This window comes from Phascolarctos cinereus, unplaced genomic scaffold (genome assembly GCF_003287225.1).
Source record: "Phascolarctos cinereus isolate Bilbo 61053 unplaced genomic scaffold, phaCin_HiC Scaffold_8;HRSCAF=390, whole genome shotgun sequence".
NCBI lineage: Eukaryota > Metazoa > Chordata > Mammalia > Diprotodontia > Phascolarctidae > Phascolarctos > Phascolarctos cinereus.
The window spans coordinates 50,333,015-50,346,420 of record NW_027556291.1 but is presented as its reverse complement, the minus strand read 5'-3'; the positions used below and the strand labels follow the sequence as shown (position 1 = coordinate 50,346,420).

The 13,406-nt window shown below is 42.6% G+C and overlaps 1 protein-coding gene across 2 annotated transcripts in view; it reads right to left on the bottom strand.

Annotated features, from left to right (window-relative positions):
• TENM1 (teneurin transmembrane protein 1) overlaps positions 1–13,406 on the bottom strand; it is a 649,974-nt gene that overhangs the window by 74,390 nt on the left and 562,178 nt on the right. For both annotated transcript variants that reach the window (XM_020976349.2, XM_020976350.2), the window contains 2 exons: positions 10,616–10,636; positions 7,932–8,164 (listed from right to left, as the gene is read on the bottom strand). In XM_020976349.2, the coding sequence (XP_020832008.1) occupies positions 7,932–8,164; positions 10,616–10,636 (254 nt within the window). The remainder of the gene's footprint in view (positions 1–7,931; positions 8,165–10,615; positions 10,637–13,406) is intronic.

Below are 13,406 nucleotides of genomic sequence, written 5' to 3'. Positions count from 1 at the left end.
TGTTGGTGGAGTTGTGAACTGATTCAACCGTTATGTAGAGTATTATGGAACTATGCTCAAATATTTATAGCAGCTCTTTTCTGGTGGCAAAAAAAATGGAAATCAAGGGGATGCCCATTAATTGGGAAATGGCTAAATAAGTTGGTGGTATATGATTGTGATGGAATACTCATTGTAATGTAAGAAATGATGAGCTAGATGATCTCAGAAAAACCTGGAGAGACTTACATGAACTGATGCAAAGTAAAATGAGTAGAACCAGGAGAACATTGTACACAGTAACAGCAATACTGTAAGATGATCAGCAGTGAATGACTCAGCAATACAATGATCCAAGACAACTCTGAAGGATCTGTGATGAAAAATTCTATCCATCCCCAGAGAAAGAACTGATGGAGTCTGAATACAGATCAAAGCATGCTTTTTTTACTTTCTTTATTTTCCTTGGGTTTTTATTTTGGTCTATGTTTTCTTTTATAACAGAGCTAATATAGAAATATGTCCTGCATGATTACACATGTATAACCTATACCAAAGTGCTTGCCTTCTCAATAAAGGGGGTGGGGAGGGAGGGAGAGAATCTAGAACTCAATTTTAAACATAAATGTTGAAAATTGTTTTTATATATAATTGGAGGAAAAAATATTAAATAAACAAATTGTTCCTAGAAGACAAGAGTAACTCCACAAACCCAAGTAAAGCCTCAGAGAAAATAATGTCTTGTCCACAAGGACTAGAAAAGTACCTGGAGGAAATGAAATGTGATGAAATGGAATATCTAAGGAGGAAAAAATGGCAAGGAAAATTCAAACCTTTGAACACATAGCGATAAACTACCCAAGATTGAACTCTCTGAAAATCAGAACAGGTCAAACAGAAATTGACAACTTAATGGAACAGCAAGAAATATTAAAATCAAAAGACTGGAAAAAACCTGAAGAAAATGTCAGGAAAATTAAAAACAACTGAGCTGAGAAACAGGTCAAGAAGAGATCATCTAAGAATCATCAGGAATGGAGTTCAGAAGAAAGACTGAAGCTGGATCAAGGAATCACTTTCATAAAAATGAGACAAATTCACGTGAGGTGATAAAGTGCAAAGAGAGAACGTGATCCTGTACATTCCCTCTGTACTTCCATACCAATCTTGATCAAACTATGATATACTGCTTTGGACTAAGTCTCATTTCTAGTCTTTTCTGTCCAAGTATATCATAAGAGGAGCCAGGAACCGTGTCTTCTCACACATATAACATTTGCTCCATAAACCTGTATTGATACTAAACTACTGGCTAACTCTGAGAGAGGTCAAGAATATTCTACTACTATCACTTTCAGTCAAATCAGTTAGGGCCCTTTTGTAGTAGAAAGAGCATTCTGGCTTAGGAGTCAGAATTCCAAATCTGTGGTCCTGTGTGATGCTGGGACCTCAATTATTGAGAGATCTGCTAGAATTCTTTCTGTGCCCACATCAGGGAAGCTTATAATTTTGTGTCTTAATAATTCTATCCTTCGAAAGGTAAAGGGAGAGGGGAAGCTAGGTGGTACAGTGGACAGAGCACCAGCCTTGGAGTCAGGAGGACCTGAGTTCAAATTTGGCCTCAGACACTTGACACTAGCAGTGTGACTCTGGGCAAGTCACTCAACCCTGATTTCCTCACACAAAAAAGGGAGAGTAACCAGTGTCTCTGATAAGGGCCTCATTTCTAAAATATATAGAGAATGGAGTCAAATTTATAAGAATACAAGTCATTTCCCAATTGAGAAATGGTCAAAGGATATGAACAGGCAGTTTTCAGATGAAGAAATTAAAGCTATCTATAGTCATATGACAAAAAAATGATCTAAATCACTATTGATTAGAGAAATGCAAATCAAAACAAGTCTGAGGTACCACATTCACACCTATCAGATTGGATAACATGACAAAACAGGAAAATGAATGTTGGAGAAGATGTGGGAAAATTAGAACACTAATGCATTGTTGGTAGAGTTGTGAACTGATCCAACCATTTTGGAGAGCAATTTGGAACTACGCCCAAAGGGCTATAAAAATGTGCATACCCTTTGACCCAACAATACCAATTCTAGGGCTATATCCCAAAGAGATCATAAAAACGGGAAAAAGACTCACACGTACAAAATATTTATAGCAGCTCTTTCTGTGGTGGCAAAGAATCAGAAATTGAAGGGATGCCCATCAGTTGGGGAATGGCTGAACAAGTTGTGGTATATGAATGTAATGGAATACTATTGTGCTATGAGAAATGATGAGTAGGCAGACTTCAAAAAAAAAACTGGAAAGACTTGTATGGACTGATGCTGAGTGAAGGGAGCAGAACCAGGAGAATATCGTACACAGTAACAACCATGTTGTATAATGACTGACTTTGATAGACTTAGCTCTTCTCAGCAATACAAGGATCTACGACATCTCCAAAAGTCTCATGATGGAAAATGTTATCCACATTCAAAGAAAGAACTATGGAGTTTGAAAGCAGATTGAAGCATACCATTTGCTACTGTTTTCTTCTGTTTTTTTTTTCTCCCCTTTCTTGTGGTTCCTCCCATTGGTTCTAATTCTTCCTTACAACATGACCAATGTGAAAATATGTTTAATAGGAACGTATATGTAGAGCCTATATCAGATTGCACACCATCTTGGGGAGGGAGGTGGAGAAAATTTAAAAATCAAAAGCTTATGGAAGTGATTGTTGAAAACTAAAAATAAATTAATAAAATTAAAAAGGTAGAGGGGATGATAAAGAGAACTTCTCTTTTTGAAGCTCTTCACTAACAAGGGAAAACTGGTTCCTAGGGTGGAAATGATAAAGGAATCTGGGTGGGGGAAGAAAGTAATCACTTCATTTTCTATAGAGAAGAGGCAAGCTGGGCACAGTCTAGATATTGAGAGAGAAGATTTCAAAGGGTTCAGAGAAAGGATAGAAACTTAGGGTCATGGGTTTGAAGGGAGAGCTTACCTAGGAAGAGTGGAAAGGTCTCAAAAATGAAATTCTGAAGCCACAAAAAGAATCCATTCTTCTGGGGGAGGAAAAGAAGTCATCCAAAGGGATGATATGGATGTAGAAGGAAGACACGTATAGAAGATGAAAGTCAGGGGCTGAGAGTGGAAGGGAAGGAGTTGAAGGTAAAAGTGTGGTGCCATCCTAGGCATCAAGGCCAATTAAAAGAAGAGCATCAAGACCATTAAAGCACAGAAGGAGCTGATGCTGGAAAGGAAAGCAGAGAATAACTCAAAGAAGGAAAAGAGGTGGGTCAAGAAAGGAAAGGTGTGCTGCCTAGGGTGGACGGGCTGATGGTGATGGATGACACAGAAAGCAGAGCTAATCAAGGCTTAAATTACTTCTTTTTTCCTTATTTGTGAAGGAGATCATCTTTTGACTGGAATGGAGAGAACAAAACTGATCAGCAGGGTATTTATACTCAAGATGAGTTCAAGTCACCAGGCCCAGAAGAATCCTAAGCTACTAAAGTAAGGGCAAATGCGACTGCCAAGCAGCAGTCAATGTAGTTTGAAAAGATCACAGAGAATGGGAAACAGCTGTAAGATTCAGAAGTGTAAGTGTTGGCCCCTTCTTTATTTTACAAAAAATAACTTTTGCCTTTCTTTGTACCCCTAACACTTAGCACAGCGCCTAGCACATAGTAGGAGCTCAATAAATGCTCGTTGACAATGTTAATAAAGGTAAAGTTTTACATCTGGTTAAAAAAAACCCAGCAGCTCTGCAAATACAAGATAAGGGAGGTTAAAAAGTAATCATATGATCACTGAGGTAGAGTTCGAAGGGACCTTAGTAATCTGGTCCCAATCCCTCATTCTACAGATAAGAAAACTGAGATGAGAAACTAAGGACCTGAGCAGATCTACAATTAGAGTCAGTGACTGGAGCTTTGGGCTAGGTAGGGTATGGAAGTTAGAGCAGTGGTGTCAAACTCAAATAAAAACACTAATCTAGTAAGGGTTCCTGCAGGCCACATGATGACTTTATTTTGAAATGGAACATTATCTATGTTTTATAATACTTTGATTTACTTTGTTAAATTTTTTCCCAATTAGTTTTTAATCTGGTTGGGCTGCACTCCCTGCACCGAATGCTTGACACCTCTGATTTAGAAGATGCCAACAGCATTGTCATAGGGTGCCCTTCCTCCCAGCATCAGTGGCACACTTCTTCCCCTCTCAGCAGCAAAGAAAACTCCCTATGTTCTGGGATCTGCTTCCTGCCCTGGCCACCCTGGAATTCCAGCCTCACCTCCGAACCCAGAAGTAGTCAATTGTGGCACTTAACAAAGAGTTCTACAGGAAAGGTAGTAATTAGTTACCAACCATGTGTTTGCTGCCATGTAGACATGGCTTGGCTCTCCACATCTTTACCACTGCGGCTCTTACAGTAGAACAAAGAGCCCACCAGAGACCAAGGGAGCTGGGTCATCATAAAGCCACCATAAAGAAGGACAGCTTGCAGGTTGGGCCAGAAAAGTAAAGGGATTCCTTTTCCTTGAGGAGCTTTGAGCAGAAGAGAGATGATCACTTGTTGGCATGTGATGGTGGATGTTTCTTGGTGGAATCAGTTGGACCAGATGGATGACCACGGAGGTCCCTGCCAATTCAAAGATTCTGTGATTCTTGGGGGAAAACGTCCTGACTCTCAGGGACTAAAATCCTGGAATGGATAATCAAGAGAGGTTGTGGGGACTGGAGACCTGTTAGAAGGGAACAGCCCCTCATCTTACCTGGGCGGTTCAGCCCCTGCCAACTTTTGAATTCTATGAAGTACACTAAGTGGCAAAAAAATAGGTGATGGGAAACACATGCCTCCCTATACTATGAAGTACAACTCAGTTTAATATTCACTTTGATAGAAGGAGAAACTCATATTACTAAGGCTTTACCAGTCCATGTAAATCCTGCCCATCAGAACTCTTATTGCTGTTTCCAGTGCCCCAAAGCTGAGACTCCCTCAGCTTTTTCATTTCTTTGGAGAAGCCGAACTTTGTCTAATCTCTGTGGCAGAAGCAAAGGGGAGTGCTTCATCAATGATGTCAAGCCCAACAGAGGTCTGCTTCCTCCCCAGAGTATGCTTAGAGTCAGTCAGGGGAGTCAGGCCTGTTTGCATCAGGAGCCTTGGCCTGAACAGGTCCAGGAAAGGCAGCAAGGAGCAAGATGATGCCCTGCCTCCAAATGGCAATTCAAGAAAAGCCTTACTTTTTTTTTTTTGGCTAGGCAATGGGGTTAAGTGACTTGCCCAGGGTCACACAGCTAGTAAGTGTTATATGTCTGAGGCCGGATTTGAACTCAGGTCCTTCTGAATTCAGGGCCCGTGCTCTATCCACTGCGCCACCTAGCTGCCCCGAAAAGCCTTACATTTCAAAATGTATATCTCACAATGCGTCACCATTTGTTGGGCCATGCATCTCCTTAGAGGGGAAAAACAAAAACTTATCTCTATCAAACTTATCAAAAGATTACACAGAGAAACAGACTAGTGACCCTGCTGTGTCCCCTTGCGTGAGGGGCTCCATGCCATGCTGTGAGGTACCAAAAGTGCCCAGTGGCAGCTTCAGTTAGGAGGCCAGCCCAGCCATGCCTCCCCCTCCCTGTATGACTGGGTAAGGGACTGCCCCTTTCTTGATCTCAGCTTCCTCCTGGGAGGAGGATTAAGAGCCTGAGGCTACATCATAACAACAACAACAACTAGCATTTACACAGATCTCAACCACTCTGGGAGATAACTGTCCTCATTTTACAATTGAGGAAACTGAGGCAGATAGAGGTTAAGTGACTTGCCCAGGGTCACATAGCTAGTAAGTATCTGAGGCAGGGTTAAACTTGGGTCTTTCTGATGCTAGGCCCAGTGATCTCTTTATCCATTGCTCCACCTAGATGCTATGGTGCCAAGCTGGGTGATTTCTAAGGTTCTTTCCCACTAGATGGTGCCATGACCTTCCTCTCAGGGTGGTAGTGACGCTCACATGAGCTAACGGATATAAAGGGCCCATCACCGCTCTAGTATTTCCCTCCTCATCTGTCACAGCTTCTGCCCCCAAGGAGTTTACAATCTAGCTGGGGAGATGAAACAACAGATAATAATAATAACAAGCACACTATCTAACTTTCCATGGGAGGGCAGGCACTCTAGCTGGGAAAGAAATTCAAGAAGGGAAAAGCCATTGGATGGAGCTTAATGGAAAACATGGGCCTTAAGGAAAAGTGCAAGATTTAAATTCTGAAGGGAAATGGGATTTCATCCTGACATCGCAAATGTCAAATGGTGAGAAAGGGAACATCTGACATTTGATATAAATAAGAGCTGAATTTTGGAAGGGGTGGAGCCGTGATTTCATCACATGGGGAGTTCCTAGTGTAGAAACTCCTTGCTCCCATGTCATCTCATCTGTAACCCCAAGTCTCAGAGAGTCTCCTGGGGGCAATGAGGTATTAAAAGGCTTGCCTGAGGTCCCCCAGTTAGTATATATCAGAGGCATGACTTGAAGCCAGATTTTCCATCCTCGAAGACCAGGCCTCTATTCTCTATACCGTGCTGCCACTCAGGATCTTCATCAGGCCAGCTAGAGTCAATTACATTTTTTTTTAATGTGTTCAAAAGATAAGCAAGACAAGGTCCAGAGGAGAGCACTTCAATGATCCAGGGGAGACAGAAGATGCTACGAGGGTGGAATAAAAAGGACTCTTCACATGAGAAAGACAAAAGATTAAGAGAGCATATGACTGAAATCTATGATTACAAAAGAGAAGGAGAGGGAGAACCCTGACTTGGCCACAAAATCTTGGATTTAAGAATGAAGGGGATTCCCTCTGAAGCTTCAGAGAGGTCACTTTCAAGCACAAAAAAAGCAAAGTCCTACCATACACATCAGGGAGCCAACGTTTAGAATTCATCTCTGAGGCAGTACAATATAGATTATAAACAGCTTCGAGAAAGATTTAGGTACACTCACTGATGACAGATCCATTCCATGACAGCAAGGGAAGTTCTGGATGTTAGAAGGAATGTTCTTATCTTCCTATTACTTATTCTCTGGCCATCTTCTCTACAGCCTTCCATGTCCCAACACCACTACCTGGCCACCTACACCAGAAACCAGGCTCTGTACCCCTAGACCATCAACTTATTTCTTAATATTTTGGTAACTGTATTACTATATATATATATATATATATATATATATATATATATATATATATATATATATAAGATATATAATCAATTTCCTTTGTAATCTTAATCATGTTATTTTATGCATTTAAAAAACATCCTGAGAAGGGGTCTGTCTACAAGCTTCCCCAGACTGTGCGCACAAGGACACACAAAAAAGGTTAACACCCTTGGCCTAGGGGACCTTGTGCTTTAGAGCCCTGTTCCTCTGAGCAGTGACTGCCGCTCCCCAATGCCCTTTCAGCAAAGTCCCAGCCACTGGAATCACTCGGTTCTCACCTTTCCAGCCATCTCCTTCATAGACTTGACTTGTCTGTGGGCTTACCTTTTCTCTCTCTCTCCCCACCATCCTCCTACCTGTTCTGGAACCACAACCATAACTGAATTAACTCTGGATAGCGTGTGGCCTCACTCACCAAGATTATAATTTTACAAACATAAGTGCTCCTCCTTAGTCACCTTTCTCTGTGTTGTTTCTCCCATTGGAATGTAAATACCTTGAGGGAAAGGGCCATCTTCCTTACTTGTATTTGTATTCTAAAGGCTTAATATAGTGCTTGGCACATAGTAAGTGCTTATTAAATGATTTTTTTATTCATTCATTCAAGGAGGCAGAAATAAAGGACAACCATGATTTTTCTCAATGTCAGAGGCACAACTGGGACAGACCAGAGGTCTGATCCAGTGTGATCATTCTTGTGCTTTCATGAAGTATAAATGGCCACTTTCTTACCTCTGGGGCTGTTGAGTGAAGCTTCTGATGCTCTCCCTCCATCTCCACAATGACTCTGGTCAAAGGGAAGGCACTGATCACCTGTTCCCGCCACTATGTCAAAATTCTTCGCCAGATCTTTGGTTTCTCCAAGAGATCTCAACCTGTAGACTCTTCTCGTATTTGTGTCTGATAGGTAAAGGGCTTCAGACACTGGATCCACAGCTAGATAGTATTTGTGAGCAGGACTTGTGCTGAGGAGAAGCAAAACAAAGCTTTGTGTAGTCATCTGTTTAGTGCCTCTCCTTTCTTTTCCTCCCCCCTCCCCCTGCCCCTCTGATCTTGGTCAAAAACAGAACAATTCTTGCCATTCTGAGCATGCTTCTACTGTCTATTTTGTACCAAGAGGATGAGCCAGATTCACCATCAGGAGGTTCCATACTTGGAGTGGTTTTTGTTTGTTTGTTTTACCAGTAGTAGGGAAGAGATTAGAAGAGATTACACACTCCTATTAAATCACCTCTTTCCAATTCACTAGAAAGTGAGCCAGACTCTGAAAGATGGCATATTCATTTAGGTCTCATCTATTGACTCAAAGAAAAGAGAGAGGCGGGAGCCATCCATGCAATTAAGCACTCCTTGGCATGCCTCTCTATGAACTAGAACATCCTACTACAATCTGATGTCTTCCTTGCTGCCTGTTCCCCAAATATATTCATAGGTAATAATGTGGAGATAGGAGGCTTGTAGATTCAGTGCTGGAAAAAACTCCTGGGCAAACTGGTGCTGAATCTAGGGGCCTCCAGGGGCAGCTTCCAGCTCTGGGACCAGCAGAAGAGGTATTGTGATGAAAGTGGGAAGACTCCCAGCAGATCCCTAAATTGACTTGGCAGTCACAGCAAACAGCACATTGTGAAGGCAAAGATGTTTCCTCTTCCAAAACTGCCAGTCTACTAACATCCTTCCAGGATGATGAAGGGGCTGTGACCTCACCTGGAAATAGCCTTCATCACTTTGATAATGACTTTGGGCAAGTTTCAACAGTTAAATGAATCACGCTTTGTTTAGGAAGATAGGCCCTTTCTCCAAGGGAAATGTTACCACACAAAAGCACTTTGGAATGCATTACCCTCATCCATTATTGAACATCCCTACCACGCCTGTGAAGGAAATTTGAATGATCATTCTCCCCAAACCTCAGTTGAGGGCATCCAATGACAACTAGGTGGTAAAGGAGTGTGAGTGTGAGTGTGTGTGTGTGTGTGTGTGTGTGTGTGTATGTGCGCGCGCACGCGTGCGCCCAGCGTTGCTAACACGTCAGAGGCTAGACCAAGACTAGAAGTCAACTGAAGAAAGTATGTGTGTATAATTTCCATTGTGGAGGTTCTCCACATTGTTTTTGCTCAGGGTGTCAGGGCTGGCATTGAGAAAATGAAAAAGCCCTGAGCACCAAAGTAAAACCTCATGGATGCCATTTTCTTGGCCACTGATAGACTCTAGGAAAGTAAAATTAGCAAATTCAGAGTTGATGTAGTTCCAAAAAGAGGCTGTATGCTGATTCCCACATGGGCTTGGGAGCTTGGAAACAGGACTGACCTTTGGAAAATGGGCCAAAACCCACAGAGAAGACGATCCAGAAAACACACTGGATACCAGGAACAGTGACCTTCAGCCTTTGTAATAACTGGAGAGTGTGGAAGAGCTAACCTTTCTCTAACCTTGCTGTTAGATTTGAAGGCACTTGAATGTTAGATACACGTTCAGGCCAAGCCTAGGAACCTAGCAAAGACCACTTCATTCATGCTACTTTCAATCACATAGCTTGTTAAATGGGAAATTAATACTTATAATTAATACTGTGTAACATTTTTCTAGCAAGCAACCTGACAACCAAGGCAGCACACCTGGCATTCAGGCAATGGTATTACACGAATGCAACCCCACTGAAAAAAAGCCTTCTCAGCGCCATGTGGTGAAAAATTTGCACTCAGGAGTGAACACATCCAATTTTCTCCTTTGTGATTCCAGCTAATGTAGACAAGTTTTGGCATGTGGCATACACAAACACACGGATCACAAGTAATCACTAAAACTAATCGCAGGTCAATGGCATTCCCCATTTGCCTATCACTCTTTCTGTGTAGGAAAAAATACCAGAGAATCACAAAGTTTGAGAGTGAGACAATACCTTAGTGACCAGCTAGTCTAACCCATACATGAAAGGAATCCCCACTACAAAAGTCATCCAGACTCAGGTTACACATCCCCAAGGAGCAGGAGCCATGCCCAGACCCAGCACTACACTGAAGCCAATGAAACCTCCAGTATGCTTCTCTTAAACTATCCACTAGGTATTCGTTGTACTGCCTCTATCCCTGCCCAAATCTTGGAAAGTATCAAGTCCACTTTTACTTAAGCTCTGCATAGTGGGATCATCCACGGCTAGAGCTCCAGGCCCCGTAAAGACGACCCTGCTTTCATGTGATATACTCATTCTCAAGCTTTCATTTTTTCCTTTGTATTTTCTGATGTCAAACTTTCTCGAAGTTCCTTCAAGAAAGCTTCACTTAGTAGAGCCCTCTTTACTTACCTGGGTTACAACTTCAAATTTCACACTATTCCTGTCAATTTATTTAAGAAGTAAAAATTGTCTGTTAGAACATACCGAGAAATTGGCTTCTAAGTGGGAATCAGGGTTTACTCACCTGTGTCTGGTGTCTCTGTTTCTAATGTGCACATATGATCCAGGAGCGGCCAGCCAAAAGAAAAGAGTGAGTGGTCAGTAATACTGAGCAAGTCAAATCAAGGCCGATATTCACCTGCCTAGTGAGAGCTATTCCAGCCAATAGACGCTGGATTCAAGGATAGGGGAGTGTACCTTGTGACTCCAATCTGCTGATTTGACTGAGGCCAGGTGAGTAGAGCTGCTTACTGGGTAAAGGATGGAAGGCTGAGGTCATCAGCTATGTTATAGAGACAGAGATGACCTGCCAAAGGTCAGGACTTTTGGTTCCCTAGTTCTGTGGGCAGCACTGGGCGTCAACAAAACCAACTCAACAAGCCGGAGGTTCCAGGGCAGGTGAAGATGTCAGCATCCTCAAGGGTAGGTACTCAATTCACTGACTTGGGGACAGACAATTCTTGCCCAAAGAAATGTCTGTGATAGTTTCTTAGACAGTCATTTTTATCTTAAAGCCTTCCCTGATATCATTAACAATAAAAAAATGAAGGTGCTATCTCTCATCAGCTGAAATAGAAAATGTTTATATACTTTGGGGTAGCAGGATAAAAGAAGACTCAGAAATGCCTCTATTTGGAGTCATTACTGATTCACTGTTCAAAGGGAATCATTCTCAAGACTAGCAGTACTCGGTCACTGGTAGGATCCCAGGGATCTGTCTCAGTGGGTCAAAAGGAACAAGAAGGATTGCTGATTGCTTTTCCCTGACTATTCCCCATGCCTCATTTTTGCCTCCTGTCTTCTCTGGCCTCCTTTGGGACCCAGCCCCAATCCCAGAGGCCTTTCTTGGCCTCTCCCACTGCTAATACCTTCCATTTACACTGTGGGCATCTTCTACGTTCCTGGTTACTTACAGATTGTCTCTTCCATTAGAATGTGAACTCCTTGAGGACAGGGACTATGTTTTTCTCTTTCTTTATCTCCTAGTGCTTAGCACAGTGCCTACCATATATTATTTGCTTTCATAAATACTTATCAAGTGACTAATTGCCCTGGGATCATACTATTTCTGTGGCTTCTTGTTGGAGGAGCTCCACCATACATCTCAAAGCACAATGTAAGGGCAGAGCAGCTTGAGCTAACTGCTTATATGAAAATCTGGAGCAGGCAGATCCTCACAATTTAAGAAGCGCTGAAAGGGTCAAGAGTGGAAAAAGTTTAAGGAGCCCTGTAGAAGACCCTCACACAGATGCAGGTTAGAACCTTGAACATGGCCCCTTGTCATTGGTTCTGAGAGGGGTGTTGAGCACATTAAAGGGCTTTGAAATTTTTGGATTCGAGTCCTTGCTACGGAATGTGACAAACTGGCTGGGAAGGGAGGGGGGAGGCAATATTTGACTTTCTTGCAGCTACTGTTTTGCCAATAATTTCAATGTAAACTGGAAAAGATGGACTGGATTATGCAAAGCAGCCCCTCTCATTAATGTCTCAGAGGGAAGATGTAAAAATGACCACAGTTATTTTGAAGGCGGGAGCTTGCTTCACCTCCGAGTCATTCTGCTGAAGCTCCTGCAGCCAGTCTGACACAAGACTTAGCTTACTGTCTAGCTAACCACTTATGACATGCTGAGATGCCAGTGTGTGAGCTCTTGGCAAATCCAGGTGCCCACTGACAGCCATCACCTGATGGGGAATTCCAAAGCTTTTAGGTGGTGGTATCGGGGATCACTGGGGTGGGGGCGGTGGTGCCATTGATCTGCTTGAGATCTTGTTTGCAATCTCAATGCCACAAAAGGAATCTGTACTTTTCATACTTTCCTAGCTTCACAGCAATGCCAAGCTATGGCTCTGGAGCCCTCTGCCTGCCTTCACCTATTTCTTTTTTAGTTTTGGCTAGGGCTGACCCTTGGTAAAATCATGAATTCTTGGTGTTCCCCCTCTCTCTTTGTCTTTTTTTCTCAGATAGCCACAGCCCTCAAACTTCCACCTACTTAAGGCTATACCTCCTCTCTCTATGATGAATGGATTGTGCCTTTTAAACAAAACTCATGTCTTTTGTGTCTCTCAGCCAGCAGTCACTTTGGTGAAAGCAAACCTGATAAATTAAAATGTGTTAAGTTATTAATGACTGGTAACAACATAGTGGGTTAAGTTTATAAGAGGTTGTATTTTTAGGGGATGACTCAATGCCAAAGGAATGAACCTGTAATGGTGGAGATTTCAGGTACTCTAGCAGGCTAGAGAGTCGGGGGAGGAGATATCACTAGGCAACAGAGACCTCTAATAAAATAACAATGCATAGGCAACAGTCTAGTCCGTTGATACATAAGGCTGACCCTCTTGGCTGGGCAACTTCCTCATCCTGAGAAGAAATGGCCCTTCTTCCAGTCCCTATCATCTCCAGGCTCAAACATAAAATCTTATTTCTCTTTGAAAGCCCTCTTTCCCTATGTTTCTCATCTTCTTATACTTTACTCTCCAACCACCCCCCAAGCTCCTAGCCCCTGCCCCCATGATCCAAAGGTACTGACTGGCCTTCTTGCTGTTCCTCATACATGACATGGCATCTCTGACTCCAAGTCTTTTTTACTGGCTGTTCCCTGTACTTTCCCAATGCATGTCCTTCTTGTTTCTGCCTTCTGGCTTCCCTGGCCTCCTTTAGGACTCAGTTCAAATCCTGCCTTCTACAGGAGGCCTCTCCTGGTTCCCCGCCCTGTCCTCTGTCCTCCCCCAATCCACGAAGCTAGTATCTTCCTTCTAAGACAACCACCTTTGTATGTTGTCTCCCCCATTACAATTTAAGCTTTTTGACGGCA